The sequence below is a fragment of the Mauremys mutica genome, chromosome 10 (genome assembly GCF_020497125.1).
Source record: "Mauremys mutica isolate MM-2020 ecotype Southern chromosome 10, ASM2049712v1, whole genome shotgun sequence".
Classification (NCBI taxonomy): Eukaryota; Metazoa; Chordata; order Testudines; family Geoemydidae; genus Mauremys; species Mauremys mutica.
In genome coordinates, this window is record NC_059081.1 from 17888570 (window position 1) to 17910895 (window position 22326).

General features: G+C 39.6%; 2 protein-coding genes across 7 annotated transcripts in view; one reads left to right on the top strand and one right to left on the bottom strand.

Moving 5' to 3' along the window:
• Positions 1-1765: 1765 nt before the first annotated feature.
• Positions 1766-21342, bottom strand: MAP3K19 (mitogen-activated protein kinase kinase kinase 19). Of its 3 annotated transcripts, none has more exons than XM_045032182.1 (9): positions 21257-21342; positions 18151-18471; positions 14315-14557; positions 12501-12539; positions 10805-10911; positions 6949-9429; positions 5348-5497; positions 4433-5130; positions 1766-2333 (listed from the first exon to the last, which is right to left on the bottom strand). In XM_045032182.1, the coding sequence occupies exons 6-9, from the start codon at positions 9163-9165 to the stop codon at positions 2267-2269; spliced, it is 3132 nt and encodes a 1043-aa protein (XP_044888117.1). In that variant the 5' UTR covers positions 9166-9429; positions 10805-10911; positions 12501-12539; positions 14315-14557; positions 18151-18471; positions 21257-21342; the 3' UTR covers positions 1766-2266. The 3 variants fall into 3 exon arrangements, with proteins under 3 accessions (XP_044888117.1, XP_044888115.1, XP_044888116.1); XM_045032180.1 differs by having other exon boundaries at positions 1767-2333; positions 5348-5500; XM_045032181.1 differs by lacking the exon at positions 18151-18471 and having other exon boundaries at positions 1767-2333; positions 5348-5500; positions 21257-21336.
• Positions 21075-22326, top strand: part of RAB3GAP1 (RAB3 GTPase activating protein catalytic subunit 1) — a 41687-nt gene continuing 40435 nt past the window's right edge. For 2 of the 4 annotated variants that reach the window (XM_045032183.1, XM_045032184.1), the window contains exons 1-2: positions 21083-21195; positions 21282-21337. In XM_045032183.1, the coding sequence (XP_044888118.1) occupies positions 21148-21195; positions 21282-21337 (104 nt within the window). In that variant the 5' untranslated portion in view covers positions 21083-21147. Of the gene's footprint in view, positions 21196-21281; positions 21338-22326 lie in introns of all 4 variants that reach the window. The other 2 variants (XR_006582616.1, XR_006582615.1) reach the window with 2 other exon arrangements.

Here is a 22326-nt window from a genome sequence, read left to right on the forward strand (position 1 = left end):
AACTGAACTATTAGATGAGTTTAGCCTGTGTTACAATTAGAAAAGACAACTGGTGTGGATAGCTGTTGATTCTGCATGCACTTTATATGCTTAAATACAATGCAGCAGTTATCACAGGTTTCTCAATGAGCAGCAGAATGGTTCTAGCATTTTCCGTGCTTACACAACTTGGAATCTATCATAAAGTAAATGCGTGGGCTGGGAGGAGGAGGAAGGGAGACAGGAAGCCAGTTAGTCACTGTCACCCCTAATTCCTGCTTTCTACCGGATTTTATTTATATGGAATTCCTGCAGAGATGTATATAGGATCCTGCAAGACCTTCCCGCCCATATTGGTTCATGTCAGAACTTTCAGTTTATGTATGCTAGCAAAATGGCACCCAATGTATATCACCAAAAAACCACTTTAATTTCATTGTTAGTAGTTGTGTGACACTTTAAAAGGAGAAAAAATCTTTACATTTTCAATACTTCCGATGATTAAAACTGAAAACTTGCATAACTTCTGCAGCTATGGAAGACTAACAGGGAACTGCAGGATTGATGAAGTAACAATGTCATGATCCTGCAAAGTTTTGCCACAGGCTTCTAAATCCTGTTTTGCATTTTGACTTCCCTGCCATGCTGTGAAGCATCCTCCTGCTCCTAAAGTAAAAAGTTGAAGAAAGTCTGCTTTGTACATCTAAATTACTTTTCCTTTTACAGATCATTAATTTACAGTTTGCATTTTACTTTGCTTGAATGATGGAACTAATCTATAGTCAGTTACTTCTGAATTGTCCTGCACTGTCAACTTTGCCAGCCCTTGAGATACTTGGTGTTTAGTGCCTCAGTTCTAAGAGTCAAGTGATTACATGAGAATCTCAGCTTTCACTTAAAGCAGAGAGAAAACTGACACTATGAGCAGAGAATTATAAAGGCTTAGAAAGCAGAAGGCAAAATTTATTAACTTAATGATTGTGACTCATGGTTGTTGGAGGCCTAGATCATGATTTTTAAATGTTGGTGATTGGCAATAGTGCACACTGCTCCTGGAGGTGGTGAGAACAGACACCTAGGTTACTAAAGGTAAATTTTTCAAAATTGCTTAAATGACATCCTCCTAAATCCTATTTTCAAAAGAGACTTGTGCATTTAGGAGCCTAAAACTCTCCTGGGACTTATTGAAAGTCAATGGGATTTTGGCTCCTGTGTGTTTAAGTCCCTTTTGAAACTGAGACTTTGGCTCCTAAGTTACTTAAGGTAAAATTCTCAAAAGTTCTTAAGTGACTTTAAATTTTCAATGTTATGTTTATATTTTATTCTTTGGTGAGTGTATTTCTACCTGTATTAGAGAAGTGAGAGAACTTCAATTTGTACGAGAGAGAGAAATTTTACCCCTCTCAGCTCATAATAGCTTGATGACTCAAGCATCACCTCTAAGCAGTTATTTGTTCCTGTGTATATTTGATTCCTGCTTTACCTTTTTGCCTTGTACCCACAATATCACATCTTATACAATCAGAAATGCTGTAATCTTGCTTTTCAAGCAACCAATCCATGCACTATATTGAATATCCAAATTTCAGTGTCAAATCAAATTTCTTCCATTAAATCATAACCAAGATATTGAATACAGTAGATTGATTAGCATTTTATAGCTCTTTAATTAACAGTCAAGCACTTCATAGCCATTTGGCCTGTGTTTTTACTGCTCAGTATCAGTGAAGTACAATGCATCTGTCCAAAGAGCGTGCATCAACCCTGGAAAAAGACGGTCTTCCTTTACAGCATTCAGAGATTTCTCTTTAATACTGTAGTTTTAGTGACATCTTAAATGGCCCCCTTCCAAATTTTACCCATCAAATGCACAGATTCAGTGGCGATATAGACAAGTGACAACTTCACTATGGCAAAGTGAATTTAATACCAGTCCCAGGAAAAAGAACGAAACTTCTCAAATTATCATAGCATTCCTATTTCCAGAGAAAACAGGAAATGTTCATTACAGAAGTTTTACAGACCAGTGTGTATATAGAGCAAAGAATTTCTTTACTGGATAAATGGCAACTGCATTCCCCTACCCTGATAAGGATTTCATATCACAAATCAAACTAGTGTAATTATATTGCAGTCTCATAGGCGCTTTCCAATGTTTGGCTGATTGTTGAGTTTTAGTAAGTTACTACACTCCCATTTTCAAATCAAATGCAAATTAACCTTTTGTAGTGGTAGAAATAGATATGAGTCAAAAATATACATTAGTTTGGCAGAAGTTTTGAAAAGTTCATTGTCTTCCCTTCATGAAGGGGTGCTGCAGCAGTTGTACAGCAGACGGACGCTCATGTTGATTTCTGCATAGTGGGGTGAGGGAAATTAATACATAAAATAAACAGTTGTTACAAAACATCCATGTTGCTTAACTGTTAAGTTATAAAATCTAGATACAATTTTAATTCCTAATTTCTCCAGTCATTCCTCTTTTCTTGGACGTTCTTGGGGCGGACTTGGTGAAAAGTGCAGGTTGTCATAAATTTGATAGTATTCTTAACTCATAAATCATTTCCTCTGATCTCATTGTCACTTGCTCTGAATTCCTTCCAATTAGTCAATAGCTTTCTTGTAATCTGGCTATTCCAGAGGCATTTGCATCAAAGCTATTTAAAGAATGATTTATTTCTCTGCTGGCTGACTCTACCTATGTGCAGTGACCAAATCTGCATTAGCTACTTTTTTTTCCCCCTCTCTGTTTTTGAGCTTTTGGGATAGACTATGGTCATATTCTCAAGCTTATCTCCACAACTATGTGGGCTAGAAACTTTTTTTATTTTTTATTATTACATGAAAGCTGAGATTTTTGTGGAATCACTTGACTCCAGGACCCAAGACTTTTTAAAAAGAACATCCCAAATGGCATGAGTCATGATAAAGTCACAAGAATTGGGAACACTGGGAAGACTGTTTTCTAGGTTTCCTTCCTCTGGGCTTCCATATGCCTGTTTCAATTTGCATTTTTCAAACTGAATCTAATATTGTTTTCTGCCCATGTATTTAATTTTTCTAGATCATTTGTATTTTGTTTGAAGCTGGCCCTAACTTAGCATTTTATGCAGATTTTAACATTCTAGTTAATGCCTCTTTCCTATTAATGAAGACTGTTGGTAAACCCAGATGTAATACCAAAACCCACGTGGTACCAAATTTCCCATCTGTAGTTGTCCATGATTTTTTCAAAGAGAGTTGTACAGTAAGGCACTTTTGGGGGGGACAGATGGGGGCTAATTCTCAATGTCATTGGATGTATATCAAGGGGAAAAGGCTAGCCTTGAGGTTCCTCTTCACAGCCTTTCTTTGCAACCAGGGACAAGTAAATTAATGTGTGTGCTCCTTCCTTCATTTCTGTAAAACTAGAACAATACCTGCATCACAGGGGTATTAATGCTAAATTAATGTAAAATGCTTTAAAAGTCTTTGATGGAAGCATCTTAGCAAATGCAAAATCACCCAGTCTGATGAATATTCAAATTTTCCTTTACATTCTCTCTATCAATAGCTGTTTTATAGGATTTTCTTCCCTTGGGACCTAGGTGAACAACACAGTATTGTGGGAGGGGAAGCAAGCACAAAGAGGCAGTGACTCACCCTCGGTCACATAGCAGGTCGGTAACAAAGTGGGAATAGAACCTAGGTCTCATGACTCTCCAGCCACTGCCTTATCCACTAAATCATTTGTCTCTGTGGGGCTCAAATTCTTTCCTCAGCTGCCCATAAAAGTCTCCCATTCATTTCACTGGAATGCCTGCAGACAGCAGGAAACTGCCTGTTGTGCTATTCCTACCCCTTCAAATGTAACTTTTCTGTTGTGTTGGGTGTAAACTGCTGTTTAAAAATCTAAAAAAAATAAACTTTTTTTAAAGTAAACATTGAAAAAAACACCCAGGTCTGCTGAATGACTTACATGGAATGTGCTCTCTTTCAGAAAAAGAACATTCTAGAATGGTAATGGCTAAAGAATTTTCTAATAGAAAAGTAAATAGTTATGTGAGGGTTCCCCCATTTATGACTCAGTCTTATAAGTTGTTTTCCCTTTGCTCGACCTAAGTCAGATCCTGGCAATGGGCATTTTTAAGATGGTGTCTCCACTGAACTCAGGAGATTTACCTAACCATCCATGGCATGCTCTAGCTCCATATAAATAGGCCAGGATTTGATGGAAAAAAAACAAGAGGTTCATAACTTTTGATATATGGCATTTTGGAATTTGAAACCTTCATATTTAGTATTATTTCAAGCCTTCTTGGAATGCTAAGTAAATTCAACCTTAAATAGGCATTTATCTTATAGGAACCCAAGCTTCCACGGATGATCAGCAACATTAAAACAATTTGAGAAACTGCATCAAAGATCAAAAGTGGTTATTTCAAACTAATATATAAGTAAAAAAACTACTTACCTGGTTAAGCATACATGGACAAAGTCCACTGCTTTTCCTGAGAAATGGTCAGGTAAAGAAGGCATCAGTCCTCTATGGGCTCCAATGTAAAACATAGCTGCTAGCCTATCCATGGAAGCCAGAGGTGGTTTACCTGTTGCCATCTCAAATACAGTGCATCCAATGCTCCAGATGTCTGATTTTCTTCCATATCCAGATTCATTTATTACTTCTGGTGCCATCCAATATGGAGTTCCATGCACAGACTTGAGCATTTCACTGTGTGTGCCACTCAGGCTTACCCATGCTAAACGCTTTGCACATCCAAAGTCAATCAGCTTTATTACACCATTTGGAATAAGCATAACATTATTGCCTTTGATATCTCTGTGTACCACACAGTTTTTATGTAAATATGCAACCCCTTGTAGAATTTGTTTTGTATATTTACAAAAGACAATTTCTGGCAATGGCCCAAAACGATTAATAATACTGGAAATTGAGCCACCAGGAACAAACTCCATGAAAATGCTTACGATGTTATCTTTTAAACATGTTCCTAAATAGGTTACAATGTTGATATGCTTTAGTGTTTTCAACAGGTCAACTTCTTCTTGCAACTTCTGATACTCCTTTTCTGTAGTGACTTTATCTGAGGTATCCAAAGCAACTTGTTTCACTGCTATTAATTGCCCCTGGCTTGTCAGACCACAGTACACCTGCAATCAAACCAGTATTTGAAAAAAATTTAAATATGAATTAAAGACAGGCTTTTTAAAAAATAAATGTATCATGGAAGTTGATCTAGAACTCATCTGTATAATCCAAAATATTTTGACACATACAGTAAATGGGATAATAGGGGAAATAGTTATAGAGAAATTATGTAGCTTGAGGCAAATGCATTTTTTTTTTAATATTCAGACTTTAACTTACAGTGCCATAGGCTCCCTTTCCAAGGATTTCACCTCTAGTCCATGTGATAGGAGCCTTATTACCTAGACTGCTTTCTGGAAATGCTGTAGATTCATTGAAGTTCAACAAGTCACTTTCCCTCTTTGGTGCCAGGAATACTTTACTGTAACTCTGCTAGAGAGTGGTAGTCAGGGAGAGGGTGGGTCAGAGGAGAAAGGAAGATAAAGGCTTTATTTTAATGTTGTTCACATGTTTTAAAAAACAATCTGAAATTATTCTTCTTTATAATATTTCTTTAGAGTAGTCAAATTACAAGGCTCCTGGTTGGCCCGTAGGCACAATGACTAGTATGTAAGAAGTACTTTCAAGTAATGTGTAAGTATGGTATCTAGGCACTATTGAATGCCAGTGAGAAAGCATGTTAGGGAATCCATCTGAGAAGAAAGGTTGATAGCAGGGTATCCCCTTGTCTGTCACTCAAGTACCTACATTTTACTAATCTGAAGAATCAACCTGACACTAGCCTTGGACTAGATAATATATTTAAATACATCTCAGCCATAGAAATGGCTTCCTCCAGAACAATTGCTCTGAAACAAGTTGGAGCTAATTTGGAAGGGGGCGTTTCAGAATGAAGAGAAATAGTTTCCCTATCTACCCAGGGATGCTTATGAGGAGGGAAAGTGAAATCTGTCAAGTGGGTGTGTATTTACTATTTTGTGTTACAGTAGCACCTACATATCAGTGCCCTAATGTGCTAAGCAGTGCACCAACACACAGTGAAAAATAATTGCCCTGAAGTTACAAAGGGGATGGGGGGGAAGAAGTAGAGAGGTGAAATGACTTGCGTGAGGTCACACAGCAGGTTAGTGGCTAAGTTCAGAAGAGCGCCCAGGTCTCTTGAGGCCCGGTTCAGTGTCCTATAACTATGCTCTGCTCCTTCCCTAATAGAGCTCTCTTATTTTTATTTTATTTTTCCCAATTTAAACTCATTTCAATCTTCTATGATAAACCAACACTTTATGGTCATTTCTAGAGCAGCCATCTGATGGCTAACATAGATCCAAAAGGAGGAGGCGGCCCTCTGTGGAAGGCAGGCACTGCTTGTAGTAGTTAGGGTTAGAGAGCCTGTGCTTTTGCCTTGGCCCAAAGAAATCTATGGGTTTGTTCCTATGGCAGAAATATCTCTTGTCCCCTTCCTTGACCAATTTCCCCAGTTTATATCACTGCTTATTATTTTAGCCTTGCCCATCTTAGTTTCTCCATAATTACTCTTTTCATCCTGGAATATGGTCACTGTTGGTCAGGCTTATTTGTCACTTCTGGTGGTCTTCAAGATGGATACTCTGCTTATGCCAATTGCTTATTGAGATTCTGAGAAAGTGACTAGGTAGTCAAAGGAGTATAGGCTAACTATACAGTTTTCTCGTTTTGGAAAATCTCTAATGGGCAAGTCTGTCTGCACACCAGGATGAGGCACAAAAATTGAACTGGGCACAAATATTCTGGATGTGGACAGGCTACCATCTGCTTGACTAATATGGGGGCTCATCTGTTTTTTCATGCTGGTGTTGCTACAGCATGGGGAAACAATTAGCAAGATATGGGAAGTTTGTTTTTACCTGTTCCTCTGCACTTGCTACTACTTTGCCATCTTCATTCATGCTGCCTCTTTCTTCTTTAGCAAATACATTTTCTGTTTTAGAACCTGTATTCTTTGTAGGTATTTTGGAAGAGGCAGTATCTTTTTCATCAAGTGCTAGCAGCTCTGCCGCCAGGCAACAAAGCAACTCATCAGTCAGTTCTTCATTATCTGCATAGTCTAGAATATTTTGATAAGTCTGGAAAACTGGGCTTGCAGCATTTAAAGTCTGGTTTGTTGGATGCTGAGTTGATGCATTTTCTGAATTACAATTTTCAGACATGTGCGTCCAATTCTGATCTAGTTTTCTTTGAGAAGATACACAGTCTGCTCTGTCTGGAAAAGACAATGCAAACAGTGCTTCATATTTATCTATAGATTTGCAGAAGGTCTGGTTTGCTTCCAGATTCATGGAGTCATCCATATCCACTCTTCCTTGGACTACACACTTGTTGTTCTGATCTGTCTTTAGTAAACTGCTCACTAAAGCAACACATTCTGCATGATGTTTATCATTAACCTGCTGAAAATTGTGGACATTGGTTGCAAGAATCTGATTGTTAACTACATCTCTATTATCTGAAGACTGCTCCAAAGGGACTTCTTTAATAGTTGACAAGTTTGAATTCGGAATGATTTCATTTTGTTTAGTGAATTGTGAAAACTCTTCCAAAACCAGAAACTGCTGACCTTCATCTTCATTAAACAATGGCATGCTCCTTGAAGCCTTTATGTGCCAATCTGGACCAGAAATTATTACATCTTCCAGCTCCGTGTTGCTATCTCTTAACTCAGAACTTCTCTCTTCTGGTGTTAAGTCTTTGTGCTTTTGTTTAATGCCAATTGTGTTATTGGGTTTAGAACGTGTTCTTTTCTGGGTGCTCCTTATTCTGCTGCTGTCTCTCTCAGTAGTGCAGGTAGATTTACGTTTATTAGCAGTGTATCTCCCAGGTGGAGCAGAACAAACTTCCCTGTAAAATCTGCTCTCATGTTGACCAAGTCCACGCACTTGGGAATATACAGGAGTCCCAAACATTTCATAAATCCCTGGGCCTTTGTCATTTGAATGTATTTCCTTGAACATGTCACTATATTTCAAATTCAAGAAATCTGAGGCAGACTGTGTTCGTGGAACAGAAAGTGGAGTAACATGTTTCTTTAAGCTACTTGAACTTTTGCAGATATAAGGAAATGCTTGCTTTTTAGATTTCTGAGCACTCTGAAGAACATGGTGTTTCTTCATCTGAGGTCTTTTTTTCTGAAGCTTTGAGGAAGCCTCATATTCCAGATGAGACAGTCCTACAGAAGGGAAAATCTGGTTCTTGATGTTAGTATTGTGTGCATTACATTTTGTGGAACTCTTATCAGAAACAGAGAAATCTTGAGGTACTTCGCTACTCATTTTAGTCTTTGAAGCAGATCTATTTGTATTAGTTTTTATTTTATTGTCATTTTCTTTGTAAGCAAGTATGCTGAAGCTGTGACTCACATTAGGAGGCATGCTATGGATGACATCCTTTTTTCTGGTGGGATATTTGGCAATCTGTGGTGCCCTAGGTGGCTCATGTTCAGATAGTGTAATATAGACAAGAGGAACCGGTTTATTGATTTTTGTTTCAGTTGCTTCTGAAATTGCAATTTTTTCAGTTGTTCCAAAGACTACTGGATAAACACTGTTTTCTGCTTTCCCAGCAGAAAAGTGAGGAATGATTTTAGCTACAGATTTATCTTCTAGCATATTATATGATTCTACTACTTCATTTTTGCAGCTTGAGTCTAAACCATGATTTTCAAGCACGGCGTTCACAGTGTCTACATCTGCACACCAACTATGAGCAGGTATCACCCCTGAAACATCCACTTCCTCTACATAAGTTCTAATGGCACTCCTTGGTGCTACATTTCTCTCGCAGTTTCCAGCTCTTACACTGTCTGCATTGCTTGATGCAGGACACTGAACTGCAAATATTTCACAGTTCTCCTTGGTGTTTGTCACTTCACTTGAGTTGAAATAAGCATGACTGTCATCAAAAACACTGGTGTTCACAATATCTGAATTTTCATAGGTTATTGAAAGCTGATATTTTTCAAAGTCAGCCTGCTCAGTTTTAATACCTACATCAGCTTTACTGCATTTTAATTTTATTTCACTTGCTTGTTCTTTCAAGTCTGCAGAGCATTTGTAATAGTCATCCATTCTGAATGAGTCCAGGTTTCCTGTTGAAGTAGAGCTATCAGAAACACTAGCAGGAGCCTGTTCTGGTGACTTTTTAGCCTGCCTTTGCTACAGTTTGGCTTATTGAGGCTGGTAAAATTTCGTACATGGTTTTGTAGGCATAGGTACAGAATTTGTAATACTCAAAATATTGTTGCTATCAGCATTTGCATTGACTTCATTGTCCTGTAAAGGAGTAAGTTGAACTGTTCTTATAGGTTGAAATGTCACTGGTGCCAGGCGAAACTGTAAGTTCCAGAACAAACTATTAGTAATATGCTTTATATTTGGGAGATCAAATACAAAATTTTGAGGCAGTAATCAATAGTTTTAAGCAAGAAAATATGCCCAACTGTATTTTTTGGCAAATTCTCAGTATTTAACTCATCTTCAGGTCCAATATCAACACATAAAATGCAAAGATGGTTGATAGCTATAATGACCCATTTGATCTGTGTATTTTATCCTCTATTTCTATGCATTTAGCACTAGGGAAAGAGGAATTATTTGATATGAGGCACATGTCACTTTTTTTTTTGAGGTATGTAGTAAGCCCTTGTACACAAGCTTATAAAAATCATAAGATGTTACCTGTTAACTGTGTCTTTGATCTATGATTTCTATGTGTTTTCTGTAAAAATTCAAATGGTAACCAGTGTTTTGATATCCTAGAACTTATGTCATTTGCTGTGCACTTTCTCAATGAAAGAACAACCCTTACAGTTAAATTTGTGTCTTTATTCTGGTTCCAAGAATGTATTGTAACTAGTGAATTTTCAAGTAATGCTAATAGTCATGATGCCATGGAATATAAATCTAATTTAAGCAGTTAAAAAAAAAGCTTTCAACCACAGAACTATAAAAGTGTGATATCTTAATTGTAGCTGTTTTATCCATGCAGAAAATTCTTTCCAGACCTTCAACAGATTTGTTACTATAACCTTAAACAGCTGAAACAGTGCAGCTCATCCAGGTGTTCAATCTAGCCTCACCAGTTTCCATAAACCATACTATATTGACACATGATTAATTGACACAATGGTAAATATGCCAGAAGCTGCAAGAACTTTGCCTACCCTAGGGCTTCCACCAGTGCAGCACAATGGTGGTAGTACTAGATGGATTTTTTTTTAAATGTTCCTTGTGTAGACAAGGCCTGCTTAAACTAAAGCAATTTTTTTTCATCTGTTACAAGTTTGGCCTCACTTACAATGAGTGGTCAAACTGTTGTTACCCAGTTTGCCCACATTGTGTGTACAAATAATGTTTGTTTTTTTCCTGTAGGTAGAACTACCTTATATCTATTATTCTGCAGTGCTTAGGGAATTATGTGAGTATATTCCTATTTGGACTATTTACATGAATTCCATGAAGAGGATTTGGCACAAAGTATATTTCAAAGTGTACGTGGGGTAGCATATGGGGGAAAATGAGCTCAAAGAACATGCTGTGTGTTGATATGCAAATGTACAAACAAACCCAATTCCACAGAAACAATTAGTGGTCATTTGCATGCACTATGTGCTCATTTGTATACAATAATTTCAAAATAGTGCTGTTGTCTGTCCCATTGGAGCAAACCAAGGTTTGAGTGTGCTGGTGTGGGGAACAAGTTCTATACCTTAAAATTCAGAATTTTGGCAGGCTCGTTCTTCTTTTAGTCTGCACACCTTTTATCTGGATTGTTTGATTTATTCCAACTCTTGTGCCTCTAGAGGTCAGTATAACCTAAGGGATGAAATAAAATTAAAAGTTAAACCACACTGAGTCTGAACAAATTATCTCCTTAAATATCTTCCCTAATTTGAATTGTCCCTTTTCAAAGCACTTTTTATTTTTATTCTTTTATGCCTTGTGAAATTATTCAGTATAAAATTTGTTTCTAGGCTCCTTACTGTTTCCCAGCATCAATTTATAAACAGTCTTGATATGTTGAGCACTATGAAAAGAGGTCCGTGTGAGGAGAGGCTGAAAAGGCTGGAACTGCTTAATTTACAGAGCAGAAGAAGAACAGAAGAGATAGTATACGTATACAAAATAATGAGTTGTAAGTAATGCTACACCTTACCTTTTCTCATCATAAACAAAAATAAGCAGAGTGTGAAGGAAATTGAAAGACAAGTTCAAAATGATAAACAGAAATATTTTTAACACAATGCATAGTTAACTGTAAAAAGAACAGGAGTACTTGTGGCACCTTAAAGACTAACAAATTTATTTTAGCATGAGCTAAAATATGGATATTTTATGGATAAGCTTCCATAGTTAACTGTGGAACTCATTGCCACTAAATATAATTTAAGGCCAAGAACTTTGCAGGCTTCAAAAAGGATTGGATATTTATAAGAAAAATGGAGAATAGCCACAGTGATATTCAATAGGGCTAAAATAATATTTAGAAGGGATATAAATCTTTAAATTTCAAGGCATTAAAACCATCACTAATTGACAAGGGTTAGGAAGAAACTTTTCCCTATGGAGAGCATATTCCATAATTCTCCATTATAAGATCTCTTGCACCTTCCTCTGAAATATCTGCTATTGGAGTAGATGGAGCACAGGTCTGAGTCAGTATGACAATTCCTATGTGGTGACTGCTATTAATGCATACACATAAACAGGAGATTCTCGTTTTCTTGGATACAGTGTTCTTTATTTGCCTAAGGCATTTGAAGCTGCATGGAACGTCAATGATATGATTCCTGTTTAATAAGTAAAGTGTGGCTATGATTAGAAAAGTAAGTAAAAAAAAATTTATACTATTCCCTGTTCACAATTTATCATGAATTTCCACATTAAATCCACATAATAGTTGGCAAGACTCTTTTTCTAGTTGCTAGCACTACAAGCTCAACCAGTTATCTGAAAATCAAGACGTATTCTTCATGGTTTGCTTGCTTTCAATTTTAAATTGCTATAAAAACTAGAAAAATAAGTGCTGATTCTAGAAAAAACACCAGAAAAATTGGAGGTTTAATATCCAGCGTGCACATACTTGAAATGCTTACACATACAGCTTTTTAAAGGTTCCACACCTTTCTATGTCCCAAAAAAAAAAAAAAAATCTGACATGATTTAGCTGGCAATTTTGTTTCTGTATAAACCATTGTGTAATATAGCTGGCAATTCTTATCATACTGGGAAAGCTGAGCAGAGGGCAGATATATAGTTTTTCCACCAATAGTTACACCTTACCGTTTTGTTACTGTGCTGTACCGTTCTTAGGTATGAGTTATCATTTCAAATTTAGAAATAATGTGAAATTTGGAAGACAGTATTCAATTTAATATTTAATATCGTATAAAATTACATCTCACCTCTCTTGTTGTTGTGCTTTAGATCAGAGGTATTTAACCCTTAAAATCAAAATAAATGAAATGTTAAAAGAATGTTAGGAACCATTAGGAAAGAGATAATAAGACAGAAAATATCATAATGCCACTATATGTATCCATGGTACAACCACACCTTGAATACTGCATGCAGTTCTGGTTGCCCCCATCTCAAAAAAGACATTTTAGAATTGGAGCCCTGGCCACACCTATACGTAGGAGCTGAGGCACATGTTGCTGCTTCTAGGAGCAGCACAGATCCAGGTAGGGAGCCTGCTGATTTGGAGCCACTAGGGTCCCTTTTTGACTGGGCATTCCAGTCGAAAAACGGATACATGGCAACCCTAGTATAGAGAAGGGAAACAAAAATGATTAGGGGTATAGAACAGCTTCCAAATGAGGAGTGATTAAAAGGCTGGGACTTGTCAGCTTGAAAAGAGATGGCTACGGGAGAGATGATAGAAGTCTATACAATAGAACCTCAGAGTTAGGAACACCAGAGTTACGAACTAACCAATCAACCACACACCTCATTTGGAACCAGAAGTACACAATCAGGCAGCAGCAGACACCCCCTCCTCCCCCCCCCCAAAAAAAAAAGGAAATACAGTCCAGTATTGGTTTTAAATGTAAACTACTAAAAAATAAAAGGAAAGTTTAAAAAAATTTTTTTTTACAAGTTAAGGAAACGGTTTCTGTGCTTGTTTCATTTACACTAAGATGGTTAAAAGGAGCATTTTTTCTTCTGCATAGTAAAGTTTCAAAGCTGTATTGCGTCACATTAAGTTAATGTTCAGTTGTAAACTTTTGAAAGAACAGCAACAACATTTTGTTCAAAGTTACGAACATTTCAGAGTTACGAACAACCTCCATTCCCGAGATGTTCATAACTCTGAGGTTCTACTGTAAAATCATGAATGATTTTGAGAAAGTGAATAAGGAGGTGTTATTTACTCTTTCTCATAACACAAGAACCAGGGGTCACCAAATGCAATGAATAGGCAGCAGGCTGAAAACAAGCAAAAGGAAGTATTTCTTCATACAACACACAACCTGTAGAACTCGTTGACAGGATGTTGTGAGGGCCAAAAATATAACTGAGTTCAAAAAAGAATTGGATAAGCTCATGGAGGATAAGTCCATCAATGGCTATTAGCCAAGATGGTCAGCTGTGCAACCCCATGCTCCATGTGTCCCTAACCTCTGACCGCCAGAAGCTGAGAGTGGATGACAGGGGATGGATCATTTGATGATGGCCTGTTCTGTTCATTCCCTCTGGGGCACCTGGCATTGGACACTGTCAGAAGACAGGATCCCTGGCTAGATGGATCATTGGTCTGACCCAGTAAAGCCATTGTTATGTTCTTATGTCCTTTGTTGTGGCTAAACTGACCAATTTAGAATTGGTAATGCAAGGGGAAATAAAACAAAGGGTTGAAGTCCTGACCTCACTGAAGTCAATGGGAATTTTACTCTCGACTTCAGTGGGGCCAGGATTTCACCCAAAGATTGACCACATTGACTAAACACAAAAACAGATGAAGAGGGGTATAATTCTCCCTTGTTTGTTTTTTTTTGTTTTCTGTCATTGCTCCTACACACAAAAAGACAGAGGGATGGTGGTCTGACCAAAGTATACTGAACATGAAGAAGGCAGCAAGCAAACTGGAAGACACAAAATGAATTTGAAAACAAAAGGCTAATTTTGAGGCTTAGCCACTTGACTGTAGCCTGTTTGTATAGTCTACAGAAAGACACAACTTTACTGTCAAAGTAATAACTTAAAAAATGTAACTTACTTTGCTGAATCTGTACTTTAATTTTTTGAAGGGCATCTAATCCTATAAGGGACTTCAAATGTTAGACTCTGAGCAAGATCCCTGCACCAGAAAGTTGAGGTCAAAATCATGCAGGTGTCTGTTTTCCTCTTTCTTCAAGGAAAAAGGTAATGAAGTATACTGATGCATCTTGAATTCTGTCTTTCATTTGGAAAAGAAGCAGATTGTTGATCTGGCCGTAGTCTGGGCACTGATAATACCTGCCTAAAAGGCAAAACCAAAGTAATTGTTTAGATTGAAAACTCCCTAGAACAGGGCCTTTGCCTTCATGTCTTAGCACACTCTTGGTACTATAGTAAGAACTTCACACACAACCTCTTCTTCCTCAATTTCCCCAATAGAGTCTTTTTGTATGTCTATGGAGAGATGCAATAAGTATATTGTCTGGCCACTCATTTTCATTTTCATCCAGGCATTCAGATTCTTTGGGGTGAGCTCACAAATTTAATTTCCATCAACATGTATCCCACCGCACACATTCCTTTTCTCCTATCATCTGATATCAAACAAGTCATTTCCAAATCCACTGCTGTTAGTTGTATAATAGGGCAAGGGTTTTTTTCCTTGCTGATTTATTGAAGTCAGTAGGACTACTCCCATACTTTAAGTTAAGCATACGTGCTTAAATATTTTTCTGGATCAGGGCCAGCGTGTTCAGCATCTTGCAGGAGTGACCTCTAAGGTAAGAATTTGGGTTTAGCTACTCACTACACAGTAAGAGAGGAAATATGGATAGAAATCCTGGCTCCAGTCAAGTCAATGGGATTTTTGCCCTGTATAAATACATGTAAATTTTTGAGTGAATTATTCTGCACATTTGAAATGCCACATCCATTGTCCCTATATTGGGAGTTTCTTTATGCAGAAAATGTTGACTTTTCAATCAGAAATCAAAAGCTGAAAAATTTCATCCAAACACTGAAATATCAGCCAAAACTTTTGGTTTAAACTGAAAATTTTGATTTAGAAATGCTGCCCCTGTACCTCATGGGGGTTGCAGTTTGGTGCCTCATGCCTATGTTATTTATGGGCTGGCTAGACTCACCTCCCATGATGCATGACAGCATAGCTCCCAGGGGCACAAAATAGTCTTAACTAAGTGGAGAATCAAAGCCTGTTTTTCCAGGAAGAGATATTTTGACTAGGCTCATTCACAGGAAGGAAAGTACAATGAAACCTGTACTTAACTACCCAGTAAGTGCTGAAGGAGGTGTAGGTCACCTTGCCATGTTGATTACAATAAATGCATCTGGGGAATATGGACTTACAGTTGACAGACATTTCTCGTGCACATGATGTTTCACCACAGGGACAGTTGTTTAATTGCTATAATTAAAAAGAATATCTTGTCCCTTTTGTAAGGGAAATCCAACCATCTACAATGTCATAATAGGGATATGATTACACAAAGAGTCACAAAAGAAGTTAGTTACAAACTGTTAGAAGTGGTGTGAGGATTAATTAAGGCACAATGAAGATGTAAAACCTTACACAAGTGTCTGATTATTAAAATAAAAATAATCTTAATCACAACAGCGCTAGATGGATTTGATGGCAATAGGCTTGATGGATTCTCTCCCTTTTAGTCTCCGAATAATAAATAATGAATGGTATTTCTGTTTACTTTTTCCAAACCTGAAGAATATGGAATGAAATTAAAAGATTACAAGTTAAAATGAATAAAAGGAGATATTGTTAGTATTAGTAAATATTATGGGAGTACATCCAAAGGTCCCAATTTTAGCATTGTATTAGCCCATGGAGATCACTGCAGCAAGATATTGAGTCAAATGTACTTGTAAGTTTCCAACAAGTATTAGCTGTGCAAAATAAAAACTTTTTATTTTATTTTTTAGCACCAAGAGTGAACTAGGTGCAGTAAAGACTAAAATGAAAAGAAATATCTTATCAGAAGACTTTATAATCTACATAGACAATGTACAAAGGAAGGGAGAGAGAAAATACAATAAAGAACAGACTGGCTGAACAATTAATCTGAACACATAGTTTGTTCAATTTTTTTTGGTAAGGTTTCTTTGTTTAAACAAATGCTATGGTTTAGAGCAGTGTTTCCCAAACTTGGGATGCGGCTTATGTAGGGAAAGCCCCTTCCCCACCCGCAGGCCCGGCCGATCGCGGCTCCCACTGGCTGTGGTTCGCTGCTCCAGGCCAATGGGAGCTGCTGGAAGTGGAGGCCAGTACTTCCCTGGGATAGGGGGGATTTATTTTATTATTGTGAGCACTGACAGTATGCTCCATGCTATACAAGACACAAAGACAGCCTTTGCCATGAGGAGCTTGCAGTCTAAAAGACAGAGATAATACAAGACACGCTGGGAGACCTATAAAGAGGTGATAACTTTGGTATGTTTTTTTTTTATTGATTTATTTTGATCTCTCTGCTTTTATATAACATTGGAGAATAGAAGGCATCTAACAAACCAGAGAAAAAGAGACCTGAATATGTCCCTTGATTAAGTCAATATACATTTGCAGTATTGGATACTTAACTTTAAGATTCTCTTCAGCTGCTGTGATCAGAGCTGTACTTCCAGTTTTAGGGTGCTGAAAATCTAGGTTTCTGAGAAATTATTAAACTTTAGATATATTGCTGATGATGATCTCCACATCAATCTCTGAAGTTACCTCAAGGAAACCTTGGAATAATTTATTGTTCTTTTTTGTTCCATAATATTTGTTTTAAGATTAAATTATTCCACTTGTGGCAGAGATTCTTAAGTGCTTGGACTGTTGGTGTTATTAAATTATAACAATAAAATTCATAGTGTTCCTTATAAGTTTTTATCACACTAACTAGCCCGAATAATAACCTTAAATACAATACATTTTTATAGTATGTTTAAATTTTTCAGCCTAGCTATAAACAGAGGGGTAGGGACTAACCACTAATTAACTGTAACATTGATTTTGTTTTGTTTTATATTATGGATTCCATCATACAAGGTAACAAATACCTTTAGGTTAATAAATGTCAAAGTGGCAAAGTAAGAGTTCATTTTCTGCTTCATGCAACTAAGATCTTTTATACATCTAATTATTTTATCTTCCTTTATTTTCTTTTCAGATGAGATCACAGCACAACTGATGGGAATGGAAAAACTGACTGATGTCACAACATTAAATAAAATAAACTAAACACTGAGAAAATGTACGTCCCAATCCAACTCCCATTGAACGCAATAAGAATTTTCCTACTGTGTACTGTTAAATATGAGCAGGCACAGTCCCTTATTTCTTATTACATTAACTAACAGGAAAGCATAATTCCTAGTACAAGTGCCACAGCACTCTCTACAGCCTCGTTGATAGTTATTCCCATGGATTTATCCTGGATGAAATTCAAGTTTTTATAACAAATTGCACTTTTATATGGCACCTTTCATCCAAGGATCTCATAACGTTTAAAACACAATAATATTAAGCCTCACAACAACTCTGTGGGATAGGCAGGTATTATCCCCATTTTAAACATGGCTTAAACATATACGGAGAAGCTGAGTGACTTGCCCAAGGTCCCACAGTTAATGAGTGCAAAGACTGGGATAGAAGTCAAGACTCTTGATTCCCAATCCTCTATGCTAATCACTGGACAACACTTTTAGTGTATATTAGCACATGCATTCCATTAAACTGGTTTTCTAAGATTATAATTAGATGGTGATCTTAAGATTTTGTCTTTTTACTTTATTGTAAGTTACCATGCATAACTGTGGAGCTTCATAAATAATAATTGAAAATAATAGGTTCTGTACAATATGCTGAAACACTGAGCTTACCTAGAGCTTGTATCAAAGAGCAAGTTTTGAAACAGAGACACCAATCCGAAGAGCAGCTAAATAATGTTTAGGTCATAGCTGTCCCTCTTCACTGGATAGCAGCTAATTCACACAGTGATTCTGTGTACTTTGATTTTATTTTCTGGGTGAGCTTCAGATTGCATAGCCAACTGTGTTCCCATTATTAAAGCAAATTCTTCTAGCATAAAATCCTTCAGGCAGCCACTGCTACAACCAGACAGTTTAGTTTACAGGCTGTTGCCAAGGCAACTGTCCACTGGGCATTTTGTTTGGAGAATTGTAAGTTGGCATCTCAGCCATCTATGAAACAAAACAGGGTTAAACTACATGGTAGGATTTTAGGCCCCAGTTACAAAAGCGCTGTTCTAGCATGCGAAGCAGCCTACATCCCTCTCCCTTGTCTTTCTAGCTACACTTTTGGTGCCTGACCTATTTTTATGGCACTTTTCTCTGGATGTCAATTCCTACCACTTTCCTAAAAATTCATTACTTCCCTCCCAGAAAAGTTCCCTGAACTCCTTGCTTCTTTTAAAAACAGCCTCATACTAATGCATAAAGTATATCCTTCAAAAGACATTGTTTTTATTCTTATATTTCTATTTAATTTCAAATCTTTTCAAACTCTTTTAGAATAGGCAGTTCATGCAGTGGGGTGTCCTAATTAGCCAGATTCTACTATACAGTATTTGCTTTGCTTTCCTTTCCCCTTCTTAGAGAAATCAATAAATAATCAAAATATTATCTTATTGAATATACTGTAACAAACCCTATCTACCTATGACTTCATAGTTGTCACTAAACTGCATACTGTAATGCACCTGCTGGCTCATTCATGGTGTTGGGCTCTTTTAAACCCCAGTACAACATCCAGCCAATAGAGGACTCCATAATCCCTCCAGCACAGGCAAAGGCAGGGCCGGCTCTAGACCCCAGCGCGGCAAGCACGCGCGTGGGGCGGCCCTTTCCCGGGGGGGCGGCCCTTTCCCGGGGGGGCGGCAGGCTGGGCAGGACAACCGGACTTGCCGCAGGCATGACTGCGGAGGGGGCACTCGTCCCGCGGCTCCAGTGGACCTCCCGCAGGCATGACTGCGGACGGTTCGCTGGTCCCGCGGCTCGGCTGGACCTCCCGCAGGCATGACTGCGGCAGCTCCAGCGGAGCCGCCGGACCTGCGAACCGTCTGCAGTCATGCCCGCGGGAGGTCCGCTGCTCCCGCGGCTCTGGGGCGCCTCCCGGGCATGACTGCTTGGGGCGGCCAAAAACGTAGAGCCGCCCCTGGGCAAAGGTACGCTCTTAATAAACCCAATCATAAATCACTACTTATAAATAGAATAACCTTGTGACACTGACAGGCCAGGTACAAGCCCATGCCAGAGTCTCAGGACAATTCACTTGTATGTGAATATCAAAGAAGTGTTAAGTGTTAGTATGCTTTCAAATTCATTCACTCTTGTGCTAATAGAGATCAAATTAGATGTTGATTGTATTGTTTTCATGTCTACATCCTATAGTTTGCTATTATATTACTTCTACATTATGTACACCCTGTAATTAAATAGTCCTAGGCCAAAGGTGTGTTAATGAAGAATGTATTTAGGTGTTAGAACTTCATGCAAACAAATGGAATGAAGATCTGGCGAGGGAAAGAACCTAAATACTGCCCCCAAACAAGCCTGGGTGTGAAGTTCTCTCTTTCTGGATGTGTGTGTATGGTGTCTTATGAGATATGTAAGGAAGAGTGGGGGAAATCTGTGTGTTGGATAATATATATAGGAGCAGGGTAAGTATGGCAGTAGGGTCATGTATGTATAGAAGTGTGCATTTCTGAGTGGGTGAGGGAGGACATGTCTCTCCGTGTGTATGTAGTAGGCTGTCTCTGTGTGGAGCAGCCTGGGTGGATGGGGAGATCCCCATTGGTCTCTGAGTGTATTAGGTTGGGGTGTCTCTCCCTGTGGTAGGGTGTCTGCGGGGATGGAGATGTATCTGTACAGGGATGAGGGGGCTGAGCTGTCTGTGTATGTAGAGGGGTGTATGTGTGGGGATGATAGGGCAGGGCTGTCTCTCCGAGAAGTAATAAGGTGGGTGAGGTAATATCTTTTATTGGACCAACTTCTGTTGGTGAGATTTTCAAGCCACAGAGAGCTCTTCTTCCTCAAAATCTTCTCTCTCTCACCAACAGAGGTTGGTCCAATAGAAGATATTACCTCACCCACCTTGTCTCTCTAATATCTTGGGACTGACATAGCTATACTGCATAAAATCTCTGAGGAGACTGTGAAGATGGAAAAGATGTGCTGCCTTTGTATGTGGATGGGTGTGTGTGGAGATGAAGAGGCAGGGCTGGGATGTCTGTGTGGGGGGGTAGGGTTGTCTCTCAAGAGGGGTGTGTGTGAAGGGGTCTAGGGGCAAGGCTGTCTCTGAGGAGAGCTGTGTGTGTGGGGTATAGGGGCAGGGCTATCTGAGGAGGGGTGGAGTGTAGGGGCAGGGCTGTCTCTCAGAAGGGGTGTGTGGGGTGTAGGGGCAGGGCTGTCTCTGGGGAGGGCTGTGTGTGTGTGGTGTAGGGGCAGGGCTGTGTCTGGGGAAGGCTGTGTGGGGGGGTGTAGGGGCAGGGCTGTATCTGAAGAAGGGTGTGTGGGGAGGGGCAGGGCTGTCTCTCAGGAGGGGTGTGTCTGGAGGGGTGTAGGATTAGGGCTGTCTCAGGAGGGGTGTAGGAGCAGGAGTGTCGCTCAGGAGGGGGGTGTGTGTAGGGGCAGGGCTGTCTCTCAGGAGGGGTGTGTCTGGCGGGCTGTCGCTCGGGAGGGGTGTGGAGGAGTGTAGGGACAGGGCTGTCTCGGCGAAGGGAAGGGAGATATCGGACTGGACCGAGAGCAGTGGGTGGCTCTCTGTGCAAGCCCCAAAGCTGGGGACATTTCCAATGGTTCTCTCGCCAGCCTTCCCCACCCTCCTGTTCCCTTCCCCTGCCAATCTCCCATGATCCTATGCGCGCTACTGCCCAGTGGCTGCACAAGATGGCGGCGGACAGCGAGGTGAGTCCCCCGGCCCCTTGCCCGGCCCCCCACCGGTTCCCCTCAGCCCGCCCGCACTCACCGCCTCTCCCGCTCTCTCCCCGCAGCCCGAGTCCGACGTGTTTGAGATCACGGATTTCACCACCGCCTCCGAGTGGGAAAGGTACGAGACCGCCTCCCCGGGCTCCGCATCCTGCCCCCAGCCGCCGCCGCCCTTCCCTGCGGGTAGCGCCCCCCCCCCCCGGCTTTGCAAGTTTAGGGGAAGGGGCCCTCAGAGAGGCATCCGGTGTAATCCCGCACAGCGCGCGGTGTCCTCCTCGGCAAACTCTTGCCTGCGCTCAGGAACCCCCGGGAAAGGCACCATCGCCTCCCGATCATCGCCTCTTTCCCCTGAGACCCCAGCGTCGTGGCTCCTGTGGTGTGGCCCCACACGCCCTAGCGTTTTTCGGACACGTTTCCCACTCCTGTTGTTAACCCCGGAGCGTATCTACTTGTGAGTGTGCTGGCGTAGGAAGCTGGCAGCACTTTCACCGTCCTGTTGCGTAGGCCTGTTCCGATTCCGTCTAAATGATCCCGTGGTAAAACAACCAGTGACTTCCTGGAGCCTTGTCCCTTTGTGCTTCTCTCCCTGCTGTTACCGCTGAAGGAGAACCAACAGTAGGGTGTCTTTCAGAAAAGCTAATGAAGAGACAGTTCTTCAGAGCAGGGACTGCATTTTGGTGACATTACTCCACTCCGAACACTGTGTCACTGCTTAATGTGCGATATGGTATTTCCTGTATTCAGTTCAGTGCAGATATGTGCTTGTGTGGTTAAATATTGTACCATTATCAGTTTTGCTTGGCTAAATATTTGACAGGGAACAATTTATCTTGTTTTGGAGTGTTGGAAATTTAGTCACCTTTTTGTTTGCTTATTTAAAATAGTGATGTAGACAGTGCACAGAATGGATTTCTGTGTATGACACAAACTCAGAAGTTGATTGAAGTGCTAGTTTGTCTGAATGCAGATGGAATGAGCACAGAAGAAAATTGACCTCTTCTAATTAAGGTTGATTAGATAGACAGAAGGTGCTATCCCAACCATAAGAATAATTCTGATTTGGAATGTTGAAATGCCAATAAAACATACATGATGCCTAATCCCACTCCC